Source organism: Acinonyx jubatus, chromosome E1 (genome assembly GCF_027475565.1).
Source record: "Acinonyx jubatus isolate Ajub_Pintada_27869175 chromosome E1, VMU_Ajub_asm_v1.0, whole genome shotgun sequence".
Lineage (NCBI taxonomy): Eukaryota > Metazoa > Chordata > Mammalia > Carnivora > Felidae > Acinonyx > Acinonyx jubatus.
Window position 1 is genome coordinate 59,510,089 of NC_069397.1, and position 12,537 is coordinate 59,522,625.

General features: G+C 60.5%; 2 protein-coding genes across 2 annotated transcripts in view; both read right to left on the minus strand.

Annotated features, from left to right (window-relative positions):
• Window positions 1-1,440: 1,440 nt before the first annotated feature.
• CD7 (CD7 molecule) lies at window positions 1,441-4,521 on the minus strand. Its single transcript, XM_027052169.2, has 4 exons — window positions 4,190-4,521; window positions 2,961-3,275; window positions 2,584-2,717; window positions 1,441-1,888 (listed from the first exon to the last, which is right to left on the minus strand). The coding sequence occupies exons 1-4, from the start codon at window positions 4,431-4,433 to the stop codon at window positions 1,781-1,783; spliced, it is 801 nt and encodes a 266-aa protein (XP_026907970.2). The 5' UTR covers window positions 4,434-4,521; the 3' UTR covers window positions 1,441-1,780.
• Window positions 4,522-5,025: 504 nt separating this feature from the next.
• Window positions 5,026-12,537, minus strand: part of SECTM1 (secreted and transmembrane 1) — a 32,908-nt gene continuing 25,396 nt past the window's right edge. Inside the window, exons 6-10 of the mRNA XM_053211855.1 lie at window positions 9,115-9,249; window positions 7,401-7,532; window positions 6,775-7,086; window positions 6,213-6,275; window positions 5,026-6,050 (exon numbers count right to left, since the gene is read on the minus strand). Coding sequence (XP_053067830.1) covers window positions 5,896-6,050; window positions 6,213-6,275; window positions 6,775-7,086; window positions 7,401-7,532; window positions 9,115-9,249 — 797 coding nt within the window. The 3' untranslated portion in view covers window positions 5,026-5,895. The remainder of the gene's footprint in view (window positions 6,051-6,212; window positions 6,276-6,774; window positions 7,087-7,400; window positions 7,533-9,114; window positions 9,250-12,537) is intronic.

Sequence of the window (12,537 nt, forward strand, 5' to 3'; positions counted from 1 at the left end):
GGGGCTGTGACTCAGGCACAGCCTCTGATTGCTGGGGTGAGGTCAGGCTGAGATCTCCTCAGGTGACAAGGGCCTCCGGAGGCTGGCTGGAGGTGATGATTTCCACCTCCAGGAAGTTGCTTCTGAAGGGTGGGGAGCAGGGAAAGGGTGCAGGCGCCTGGGAGCTGCAGGGGTGGGGGGCAGTGGGAAGCACGTCCAGCCTGGCCTGGACACCACAGAGTCCAGCTCTGGAAGAGAGCATGGACCCCGCTCCCCTCATTTACAGAGGGGACACTGAGGCCCAGAGAGGGGTGGGATTTGCCGAGTGGTCAGGAGTGGGGAAGACACCTGTTGTATCCCCGGGTCTGTAGGGCAGTCTGCACTTCCTCCGGGGGTCCCTGGGAGGCTGGGACACCAGGACCTGGTGTCTCTTTGCCGGTCTTCCTGACTGCCGTCTGCGTCCCAGGGGCAGGTCCCTGGTGGCCTCCAGAAAAATTGCTGAGTTTGTGTCCCAGGCTGCCCACCCTGGCCCGAGGTGTCCTGGTAACTTCCCGCCTGGGGAGCACACGTCCCACCAGCCAAAGACACAATTCTAGAAGCGGGGTTTCCAAGTAAAAGGAACATCATACCTTAATGACGTTTTAATCTTTGCCAACGTAGGGGGTGGCGGGTTATTTAATTTCTGCTGATATGTCATTGATAACTAGCAATTTGAATGGTCTCCTATGTTCATCACTCATCTTTGCTCTTTGCTCATTTTTCTCTGAATGTTTGTTTTCTTTCCATTAATTGATAAGGATCTTCATAAATTAAGCATATTAACCTTCGTTCGGTAATCTTTCTCCCCCCCAAGTTTGTAGATGCTTGTCATGTATTTATGTGTGTAGGGTTTTTATAGAGCGAGGTTTTCGACCAGTACAGTCAACCATATTAGTGTTGTGTTTCCAACTCTGATGGGGGTTTGAGGGCACAGGACGGTGGGGGGGGGGGGGGCAGCACGGTCTGCTGTTTCTCAGCTCAGAGTCTAAGAGGACACGTCACGGTTCGCACCCATACTGGGGGTGCCTTGTTTCCCACCCGAGAGCAAACATAGATACCCAAGTTCCCATCGCCCCCCAACACGAGGGCACGTAGGGAAGGGCTCTTGGTTAAGACCCCGAGTCACTGCTGCCGGGCCCCTCCTCCACCCCACCTCATTGTGTGATGGAGGCAGGTGAGGCCGGGTGAAGGGGGCCGAGGGGGTGGGTGAGGGCCCTGGTTGATCTGCCCCTTCTGCAGCCCACCCAGGGTGACAGGGGCCCCCTTGGGCCTGGAGTGGGGAAGGGCCCCCTTGCTCATGTCCTTCCTCAAGGTGTCACACAGAATCACACAGGCTGCAGAAGTCCCAAAAGGTGTTTGGGGAGGGTGTCAGCCCCTCCTGGGCTGTCCGCTGGTTGGGAATAGATGCTGGAGTCGGGGACGGGGGAGAAGAAGCACTTTATTTCAGGGGCTGGGCGACCCCTCCCTCTTGCCCCTCTCCCAGGCCCAGGGCCCAAGTCCATCCTGCAGAGGGGCCCCCCCTCCCCCCCGCCGTTTGAGGGCAAGGGCAGCAAGTAGCAGGTCAGAGAGGCTTCCTCCCTGGTGGCCCCGAGGTGCCAGAACCAGCAGAGCAGGGCAGCCCGCAAGGCAGGAAGTAAGCAAGGAAGGCCTCCTGGAGGAGGTGCCGGGAGCCCGACGGCCGCAGGGATCTGCCTGAGCGACCTCTCCGGGTCAGGCGGCCCTCCGCGAGCTGCACCTAGGCAGCCTGGGGGGCCTGTGGGGCTCACTGGTACACGTTGGGGATGGACACCGTGTTCCGGTTGCCATAGGACATGTCCTCGTACACCACGCACGCCGGGTTCTTATCCTTCAGGCGGCAGAGTTTCTTGATCTGAAAGACAAGCCCCTCCTCTCTGTCCGGGGTCCTGCTCGCTCTGGGGCGTCCCCCGTCTCCAGTGCGCACCCCCTTCGGGGGCTGTTTGACCCTGGAGATGCCGCTGGGCTTCCAGGCATGAGGCCAGCTCCCAAGGCACCCCCGCCAGCCCCCCAGGTCCCTGGAGCTGCCCCAGGCCGGGGGGTGGGGGGGCAGTGGACCTTGCTTCAGAGGCCTGGGGAGGGGGTGCGCTGTCCCAAGGTGTGGACGGGGCAAAGGCACGCCGGCCGCGAAGAGCTGAGTGACCAGGGCAGAGTTGACCCCTTCCTGGCACCTGGCACCCCTGATGTGCACTTTCACACCTGCCCACGCTGATCTCAACCCGCAGGCTCACACACACACACTGCACGCACACCAGTGCTCACCCGTGTGCACATACACTCGCGCTCACACGCGTGCCCGCCCGTCTCTCTGAGCCTCTCCCCCCGCCCTCCTCTCACGGCTGTGTTTTCCTCCTGGGCCCACGCCCATCCCTGCTCGTGGTCCCGTTCTTGGCCCACCCGCCCCACCCCCCACCTTGGACCCTGCCGTCTAAGCCCTCGGGCCTCCCAGGGACCCTGGTGGACGGGCTGCAGGGTCCTGGGGTTTCCCTGGGGCTTCTCAGAGGAGCCAGCTGACAGCGACACAGGTGAAAGCCGGGGGTTCACACTGACCTGTGTCCTCCTCAGCACACACGTCGCCCCCAGCGCCAGCCCGATGAAGAAGCAGCCCATCGCCAGGGCCACAGGGAAGGAAAAGCGTATCAGCGGGGCCTCCCGGCTCGTGTCCGCTGCCTCGGGTGGCTTGTCTGAGGAAGGAGTGCAGAGCGGCACTGGGCGGGCGGCGGGCTTCGAGATCGAGAGAGCCTTTGGGGCTCACGGGGGGCTCTGGGGTGGAGGGATGGGCAACCTGGGGCCTTCCTGGAGGCAGTGGGCTCACGCCGGAAGGAATAACTCACACCAGCGGGGAAAGGCCCCCAGACGAAGGCAGGGGGGGCCAGGTCTAAACGGCAGGCAGGGGAAGTGGGTCCTGGGGTAGGCACGTCCCCTACCTGTCACCACGACCAAGGTGCCGGGGCCCCAGACCTCGTCCTTCATGACCGCCTGGCAGGCATAAGCCCCCGTGTCGGCCGGCTGCAGGCGGAGCACGGTGACCGTCAGGTTGTGCTGCCGCCCCGAGAAGACAACGCGTCCCCGAAACTGCTCATCCACCGTGGGCTCCTTCTCGTCTTCGTAGTAAATCACACTGCTAGGTCTCGGCCACCTCTGCTTCAGGTAGACCCCGAACAGGGACCCGCTGGTGGAGCAGGTGATGTCGACGGAGCCCCCCTCGGGGGCAATCACGTAGGGGGGATACTGCCGCACCTCTGCAGGAAGGACCCCCTGCTGTCACCGCTGGCCTGGCCAGAAGGGCAGGGACCCTCCTCACTGCAGGGGATGCTGGAGGGACAGAGGTGCCCCCGGGGCAGCCCATGGCTGTCATGTCACCACAGCCAGGCATCTTGCCCCGGAGCAGCTCTGGGGTAACTGCACCCCCGTGGCTGTCCTCGAGGGCTGAAGGGGCCCCGGGGGGCTGGGCTGCCTGTGACCTCTCCCCACACAGGGGCCCAGGGGACCTTTGGGCCGTGGGCAGCTCCGACCGCATCTCCTGTCCCTACACCTTCTCCCTCTCTTGACTGACAGTGGAGACAGCAGAGAGACTGTCCCATCTCCTTCTCTCTTTCCTTTCTGGCTGCCTCAGTTTCCCCATCACTTCCAGGCACCTAGACCTGGTGGCATCTTTGCCTGTCTGTGGGACACCCAGAAATGTCCCCATCTGTGCAGCTGGGGCCCAGCAGGACCAGCTTCCTGGTGCAAACACGAGCTGTTTTGATGTAATCCAAACATCAGTTTCTCAGCAAACTAAATTCTGGAGATTCTTTTTTTTTTCTACTGAGTCTCCCCACCCTGCCGTGTGTGCCGGATCTTTCCATCCTATTGCAGAACTTTGCACATGTATCTGTTTTAAAAAGCAAACTAATAGACAAAATCCTCCCATAACAAAGGCAGCCTTGCTAATTACAAAAAAGAGACTCCCCAAGACATTTAGGTAAAGAAAAAGACCAAGGCCTCGGTGATTCTGCCCCGAGACGGCACCAACAGTGGGGTGGGGGGCTCGGTGGGGAGGTCATGCTCAGCGTCCCCAGACCACCCCCTTCCCAGGAAGGAGCATCCCCAGGTGGGGGGTACTGAGCCCTCTGGGGGCGGGGGGAGCTCAGTGGGAGACGCAGGGAGGGCTTACCTTGGGTGGCCAGGGCCCTGAGCAGGGTGCAGGCCAGTGTAAGGCGCTCAAAGAGCAGTGGGAACTCTGGGGCCATGCTTGCCGCCGCCGTGCCCACCACAGACCCAGCGACAAGGGAAAGGCAGGGCCCCCTCTCTCGGCTCTCTTCCTGTCTGCAGCACCCAACTGCCTGCCACCACCTCTGAGGCACCGCCTCAAAAGCCCCAATGCCAGGCCAGGAGGCTGTGACTGGTGGTCCAGGCATTCTGGGAGGGCTTTCTGGAGGTGGTGCCACGGGCAAGGGGAGGTGCTGAGAGCCGGGCTGGGAGGGGCGATCCTTACTCCCTTCCCCCTTCGGCACTGTCCTGCTGAGTGCTCACAGACAACTGGTCACCCACTCCTGTCTCCGCAGGCTCGGGGTTCAGGGCAGGAGCAGGGGAAAGCCAAGGGGGTGCCCTGGGTGGATTGGGGTTCAGGCTCCAATTGCCCTGGTCACTTTTTTCTTTTTTTTTTAAAGTGTATTTATTTATTTGAGAGAGAGAGAGAGAGAGAACCTATGTGCAACAGCAGAGGAGGGGAAGAGAGAGGGAGAGAGAATCCCATAGAGAAACCCTTGAAAATACAAGCAGCAAGGAGGAAATGAACACAAAGACCCGGACCCAGAATTTCCTTGTAGGTCTGGGCCCCAGTCAAGGCGCCACGCAGGGCCCTCCTCCGTGTGGGGCTCTCCGCGGTGAGGGAGGAACCCGAATATCTGCTTCTTTTGAATGTTCTAGGACTTTTTAGTGCCTGAAGACAGGAAGCAGCTTCTTTTAGACTTGTTTTCCCCACTTAAAAAATGTGTATTTCCCAGGTCATTTCATGGTTTCTCGATTGGTTTGTTTTATTCATCTTAAGGATTGGTGTTATGGGTGTTTTCCAAAGCACTGAACGTGTACTTTAGAAAAAGCCTGTATGTCCCTCTTAAGAACACACTGAATGGAGTCATACAGTTGTGATTAGAAAGACATCTGACATAAAGGGGTTTGGGGTGGGGAAGGGTCAGCAGAGGGGCGGTGGGGGAGGGGCCCTGTGGCTGGTGGGGAGAGAAGGGGGGAGCCATGTGTCACGGCAGAGCCGTCACCTGTCGCCAGCCCCCACTGGCGAGCCCCCTAGTGGTGGAGGCGGGGCTGGCTCCCCACCTCAGGCCTCTATGCCCTCAGCTTGACCCCAGGACTGCCGGCAGGACTGTCCCCCAAAGCTGTTCTTGCTCCTGGTCAAAGACAGGGGTGTGCCCAAGATCAACCTGAGACCCAAAGCGGGGTGCCTCCGAGGCTACAGCAGCCCCTTGTGCACCCGAGGCCGGAAGTACACCGCCAACCCCACCCCACCGGCACTGATGGGGCAGAGGAGGGAGAGGTCCTCTGAGGTCGAATGTTTTAGAGCTTGAGATTTTTCCCATCTTTGACCACAGAGTCGGGGAGCCCAGAGAGCTGCCGGGGGCCCAGGTGGAGAAGAGCCTGCGGCTGGGGTGGGGAGCCAGAGAAGCGACCTGGGGCCACCCTCCGCCCGGGGAAGGGAGCTGGCCCCTGGGCCGTAGGGCCGAGCAGGTGTCCTGGGCCAGCAGACAGGGACGGGGGCCTGCGCCTGTCTGCCACCTCTGTGAGGTGCACGGGCTTCTGTCAACCAGATGGGTGTGGGACACGCGGGGCTCCGTTGCTGGGGGGTGAGTTTCGGTGCCGGTGGCCTCAGACCCCTGGGGGCTTCAAGTACAGGGGACTGTGCCGTCGGCGCCAGGCTAACACGGTGACCACCAGGATGGCAAGGGCGACACTGACACCGGTGACCACGAGCACCACCTGGAACTGGCGTTCGGCCCACCCCGGGCACGGCATCTGCGGGCCTGTGGGAGCGGGCGGGGAAGTCACTTATTCTCCCACCAGGAGTGCACCCTCAAGGGGGACACCACCCCTGTGGGCAGGAGGTGGCATGGGTGCCAGGCCCAGAGGGCGGGGACAGCCCGGGGGACCCGAGGGGCCCCCCGGGCGCAGGTAAGAACACTTACCGCAGGAAGAGGTGAGGGGTAGGACTCCTGTCTGGTTCAGGTCCTGGGCCTCTGCGCCTGATGCTGCCCCCCCAGCCCCAAGTATCAGATGAGTCCAGGAGGGGCCGGCCGGGCTGGGGGCACCGTTCCCAGCCCCCTCACCGCCCCTGTCCCCAGAGCTCAGGTGGCTGTGATCGGATCCGAGCCGGCTAGGGGTGTGGTGCCCTGCGAACTTTGAGCAACGTGAGGAGAGGGAGTGGAACAGGGTTGGGGGGGCAGGGCCGGTGTTGGGAAGGGGGTGGTGGGAGAGGAGGGTCTGGTCTGGCTGGAGAAGCGGACGGATCGGGGGCCCCACCTGCTCCCTGGACAGGGCAGCCCCCCACACCGAGCCCCCTTCAGGATCAGGTGCCCGGTGCCTTTGGGGGCAGGGGCTTGTGTTGTTTCACTTTGTTTTGTTGGAACCTTGGCCTGCCCTTCCCGGGCCGCCTCCCCCCCGCCGCCAGCCCCGGGAAGAGAGCTGCTCCTCCCCTGAACTGCCCTCCCAAACAGGAGCACAGCCCTCCTGAAGGGGAGCACAGCTCACCTAAAACGTTCAATGTGGTGACTTTAATATTCCTCTGCAGACCTTGGAGATGCCACTTGTAACACCCAGCCTGGGCGTCGCTCGCCTTCGGAATCACCAGCTGTGCCACACCTCCGCGGACCTGCAGCTGCCACTCACCCTGGCAGAAGCAGCCTGGGGGCGTCACCCTGAAGAGGGGCTGGGAATTCTCCCCAAGGGCAATCAGGTAGACGGTGACGCCCAAGAAGGGGTTGGAGATGTTGCAGGACATCACGGCCCGCTCACCCCTCGACACGGAAACCACGCCTTCGGTGCAGGAGGGGTTGTCCCAGTCTGTGAGCAGGGGACAGGTCACACGTGGGTCACGGCTGGGCCTCAGGAGGTTCCTGACCACCCTCCCTGGGGCCGGTGGGGGGCAGTCAGTGACGGGACAGGGCCCCTGGGGACACGGGAGCCCTGCTCGGGGCAGAGGACACATGGAAGCGCGAAGCGCGAAGAGCAGAGCGGGTCTCAAGTGGGAAAACAAGACAGGGACGAAAACGAGGGGAGGGCCATGTGGGTGCTGAGTCACCTGGCCTGAGGCATCCCGTCCTGGCGGGCAGATTGGGGGGGAGGGGGAGGCAGGTGTCACTGCTCTGCCGACTCACCTGAGTGTTGGGAAGTGGTGGCCCTGTGCAAGGCTGCCTCCGTGTCCCCTGGGGCCCGCCTCGGCGTCTCCAGCTCCTGGGCCAGGAGTGCGCAGTCGGCACACTCCTCTCCACAAGGAAGGTCCCCAGCTCCTGTGGGACACCCGCCCAGCCATGTTGGACCCCCAGCTGCCCCACCCCTGCTGGCGGTGCAACCAGCCCACAATCTGGGGAAGGCTGAGCCTGGGAATGAACTCACTCGTCGCCGGCCTCACCCTGCAATCTGGGTGAACTCTGACCCCGGGGGCCCCAAGTACCAGCACAGGGCAATGAGCCAGGCCCCCCATCCCGCCACACCAGTTCCCTCTAGGGACCGGACACACATGGACAGACAGCAGACGGTGACGCGCCATTAACCGAGTACAACACGGCGTGGCGGGTGCCACGTGTGGGCGTGTGCCCGGGGCCTCGGGTGCCCACAAGAGAGAGGGTGTGTGAGGTGGGAGTTCGTGCTAGGCAGGCACGTTCGGGGCCAGCGGGGTCCTCACAGGCCACAGTCACAGGTGTGTACCCCGTGAGGGCAGCTAGGCCAAGGGAGAGGACGAGGGAGCCAGCAGGAAATCCCCCGTGTCCCAGCGGGGGCTAGTGGGGCCTCTGCAAGCGTGTCTGTGGCGGGAACCCGACTGGAAAACCCCTGCTGTCCCCTCAGTCGTCAGAGTGCTTGCCCCAGAAGGGTTGGAAAATGCTTTCTCTCCATCTTTACAAAACCACCAAAGGGCTGCATAGACACACGCCTGTGATAAACATTTGAACAACTGGAAAGGGCCCCCCCCCCCTACACCGACAGAGAGGCTGCTGGGTTGGGGGGGGAGCCCAGGCCGGGAGCCCAGGTTGCAGGAATAATCACCATGCCCACATGGGGGGCTGACTCGAGGACCGCGGCCGGGGACTCTGTTTCACGGGTGTGGGATGTGCCTGGGGCCCGGCATCTTTGACGAGCCCCTTCCGGTGATTTCGCCGCACAGCCCTGACCTAGGGTCGTGGGGTGGGACTCGCTGGGAGGTCCCGCAGGACCCACGGCTCCGAGTCTGCAGGGCCGCGCATGTCCCGAGAGTCTGCATTTCTTTTTTTTTTTTTTTTAATTTTTTTTTTTAACGTTTATTTATTTTTGAGACAGAGACAGAGCATGAACGGGGGAGGGGCAGAGAGAGAGGGAGACACAGAATCGGAAGCAGGCTCCAGGCCCCGAGCTGTCAGCACAGAGCCCGACGCGGGGCTCGAACTCACGGACCGTGAGATCGTGACCTGAGCTGAAGTCGGATGCGCAACCGACTGAGCCACCCAGGCGCCCCAGAGAGTCTGCATTTCTAACGAGCTACCAGGTGGTAACGGAGCTGCTGGCCCAAGGGGGGATCGGGGACCAGAGCTGGGACAGAAAATCCTCACCCCGCTGTCCCTCCTCCGGCCATAGCACTTGCCGCTAACTGAGCAGGGCGCTTTCCCTGGAAACTGGACAGGCTCTCAGACATCTGCCCAGTGCTCTGACGGTCGGTCGTCACTGGGCGCTGGGGCGGGCAACCACTGTGTGCTGTCCGTGGAGGCGGGGGAGGGCTTGGCTCGTCCCATTACGGCCCGGGGGCGCTCGCCTCGGGGGTAGGTCACCACCTGGGCCTGACGGAGATCTGCTCCCCCCGCCCCTGCCAGGCCCCCCAGAAGACAGGATCCTGAGACTTACTTCCATCCTGAGCACTCAGGGTGGTGGCCGGGAGGATGGGCCAGAGCATCCTGGTAACCAGGAGGAGGAAGGTCAAGGACAGCATGGCAGGCAGCACAGGGAGACAGGGAACCTCATTGGTTCTTGGGACACTCCCTAGAGGAAGGAAAGACACGGGGTCAGAGGTCTCTCGGGCTGCAGCCTGGCCAGGGACAGACGGGGGTCCCGAGCTCCCTCGGGACCCACTGTGCCCCGATGCCAGAGCCCCTGCCTGAATCTTCTCCACGCAGCCTGCCTTTCTCTGTACCCTTATCACACACGCAGTGCTGGCCACGGTCACACACGCGAGCGACACGGACAAGCCAGGAGGGAAGTCACCGGGAGACAGTCCTGCTGTCACCGTCATAATTATAACAAAACGTGCAAACCTGCCCAATCGTGTCCCTGCGGAAAAGGGTGATGCTGTGGAGAGTCTGCTACAGCACTGGGATCGGACGCCGTCCCGAGACCGCTTCCGACGCCCCTGCCCTCCCCACCCTTGTGCTTTCCGTGGCTGGGTGCGGCCGCTTCCTTTTGGGAGCCCCTCAGGGGGCGTGCTGTTGTCAACAAGGGCCCAAGGAGCCCTCCTGTGGGACCGGCACATCCCCATTGGTACGCGGGGCTCACATGTCCCATCATGCCGGTGCCCACGGTGGACACTCCTGGCCTCCATCAAATGTGACCTGTTTCCTGATTGGTTTAAACTGTTTAAAAGTACTTATTTATTTAAAGGTTTTATTTTTGAGTAATCTCTACACCCGACATGGGGCTCGAACTCACAACCCCAAGATCAAGAGTCACACGGTCCACTGGCCGAGCCAGCTGTGTGCCCCCAGTTAAAAGTATGTTAAGGGGCACGTGGGTGGTTCAGTCGGTTGAGCGTCCGACTTTGGCTCAGGTCATGATCTCACGGCTCCCCGTGTGGGGCTCACTGCTGTCCGTGCAGAGCCCGCTTCAGACCCCCGGTCTCTCTCTCTGTGCCCCTCTGCCGCTTGCGTTCTGTATCTCAAAAATGAATAAACGTTTAAAAAAAAAAAGTATTTTAACATCACTTGCCAGAGTATTTGTTGACCTTTTGATTTAAAAAAACCAGACTTTCTGATTTGTCTTTGAGCGGTTTTAGGGTTACAGAGAAATGGGCAGAACACGCAGAGTTCACGTGTTAGTGTCACGTGTACTTTTTACAACCAGTGAGCCAAATACTGTCTCGCACTTTGCGAACTTCAGGGCTCACTCATGTGCTGAGTATAAGGTGGGTCACCCATCGTCATGACCTGTACAGAGCTGTCTCTTGGGGGGGGGGGGGACCCTGTCACTGGTGTGCCCATGGGCCCAGGGCTGGCCCGAGCTGCTTGTCCTCCACAGAGGCAGACAAGGAGAAACAGACAGAAGGCCAGGTTGATGGATGGATGCTCCTTCTCTCTCCATCCACACAGGGTTCTGGGGTCCCGGCCGTGGAGGCTGCTTTTAGGAAACAGGCTTGAGGGACGGGATACAGAAAAGACCACAGCAACAACACGGTTGAATTCAGACCTGCCCGCCAGGCGACCCGCCCCAAAATATCAGGCCCCAACCGACCAATGGACTAGGCACAGTTACCAAAAGAGAGAGAATTCCATACGTCACCATACCTCCTCACCTTCCGCCTTTATTTATTTTTATTGATTGATTGATTGATTGATTGAGAGAGGGAGGGAGGGAGGGGGAGGGAGAGAGAGAGAGAGAGAGAGAGAGAGAGAGAGAGAGAGAGAGAGAATTCCAAGCAGGCTCCTCGCTGAGTGCAGGGCACAGAGCCGGACTCAGGGCTCAATCTCACAACCACAAGATCATGACCGGAGTGGAAATCAAGAGTTGGACGCTTAACCGACTAAGCCACCCAGGCGCCCCTCACCTTCCCCCTTTAAAAGCAGTCCCTTCCCGCTGCTCCCCTGCGGTGTATGCAGGAAACTTCCATCTCCTTTGTTCTGCCTCGAGTGAATTCCTCCCCACCCTTCCCGACCAGCCACCTGCTTCCAGCTGATGTTGCCCACATTTGGGGGCCCATACGGGGAGACTTTGTGCCCCCCACATTTGGGGGAACCTTGCATGAGGAGACTTTGCCGGCCCAGGACTCTCCCTGGATTTCTCAGGATTCTCTCGGGACTTTCCCTGGTGGATGGACTCTAGGTCCTTGGGGAACTGACCACCTGTGGCCGAGGCTACCCCTTGATGAGGATGCAAACCCCCAGAGGAACCAACCGGACCTCCCCCACCTTGCCTGATAGGGAGAAGGGTTTCCTTTTGCCCTTTGGAGGGACCTTTCCCTTCCTCTCCTTGTTCTTTTAGGCCTTTGGCAGCCTGATCCTAAGACGGCCCAGACAACCGAAAGCCTCAGGGCAGCGGGGGAGGGGGCCCTAAGTGGTGTGAAGGTCTGAGGGCGAACAAGCCCACCTGCCCGGGCCCACGAAAGGGCCGCTTCCTCTGCTTTCTCACTCTGTCCCACAGGTCTGTTCCCAAAGTCCAGCACAATTGGCAGCTTGCCCAGGGAGAACCCACGCGCGTCACGGACTCGGTGGGAACTCTTTGCTGACGCTCTCAGCCGCCACCTGGGCCTGTGCGCACGCCTGTTCCCAGGTCTCTGAGTGGTGCGTCCTCCCCTCGTTTTCCCAACCGGTTCTGGCCGAACGGTGCCTGGGCCTCCCCGTTGCCGGGAGACACCCCGACAGGCAGTGGTGTACCCTCTGCTGGGCCCCCTTCCGAGGTGGGGTGCCTCCAGAAGACTCGCTCGCCTCGTATAGGTCCCGTGCTTTCCCAGGTCAGCAGATGCCTTGACCGAAATCACGAGTTGGGGCTCCATTCCCTTTGGCGGGACCCCCCTTTGGAACAGGCAGCCAGTCTTTCCCGCCGTGGGACCCCCTCTCTTTCTTCGGACTCACCCTCGGGCCGTGTTCTTAAAAATGGGAACACATTTGACCCCAACGTCTGGGGAAAAAACATCTCCTTGTTTTGCTTCCTGGCCTCAGTACAAACTCCCAGATGAAGAGGTGTGGCCCCTCCATGGAGCTCTTTCTTATAATGCTATTTTCCAGCTTGTCCTCCTTTGCCAGAACTCCTCCAAATGGTTGGAAGTCCCATACATGCCTTCACGGCACTGTCCCCAAACTCCGACCTCCACAAAAACTGTAGAATGTGTCTTGCTTGCCTCCTTGGCCCCAAATCAGCTCCTCCTCCCACCCTCCCTGTCAAGGGGTGAAGACCACCCCCTTCAGACTTCCCCACCGGTGCCCCAGGTAAAAACTGAGAAGGGGGAGCAAACTGATTGACTTTTAAGTGGATCCAGGTAGAACTCAGTTCAGTATTTAAACTAATTTTGTTGGTTTAATTAAGATAGAGCATGTCTTTAGAGTTATCAGCATTAAATATGAA

Bases quoted from the DNA above. Each gene is read 5' to 3' on its own strand.
- CD7 (XM_027052169.2), bottom strand. From the start codon at position 4,433: ATGCCTGGACCACCAGTCACAGCCTCCTGGCCTGGCATTGGGGCTTTT. The intron at 2,718-2,960 runs GTAGGGGACGTG...CTCCTTCCTCAG, and splicing joins CACCTTGGTCGTGGTGACAG to ACAAGCCACCCGAGGCAGCG. The intron at 1,889-2,583 runs GTCAGTGTGAAC...CTTGTCTTTCAG, and splicing joins GTGTGCTGAGGAGGACACAG to ATCAAGAAACTCTGCCGCCT.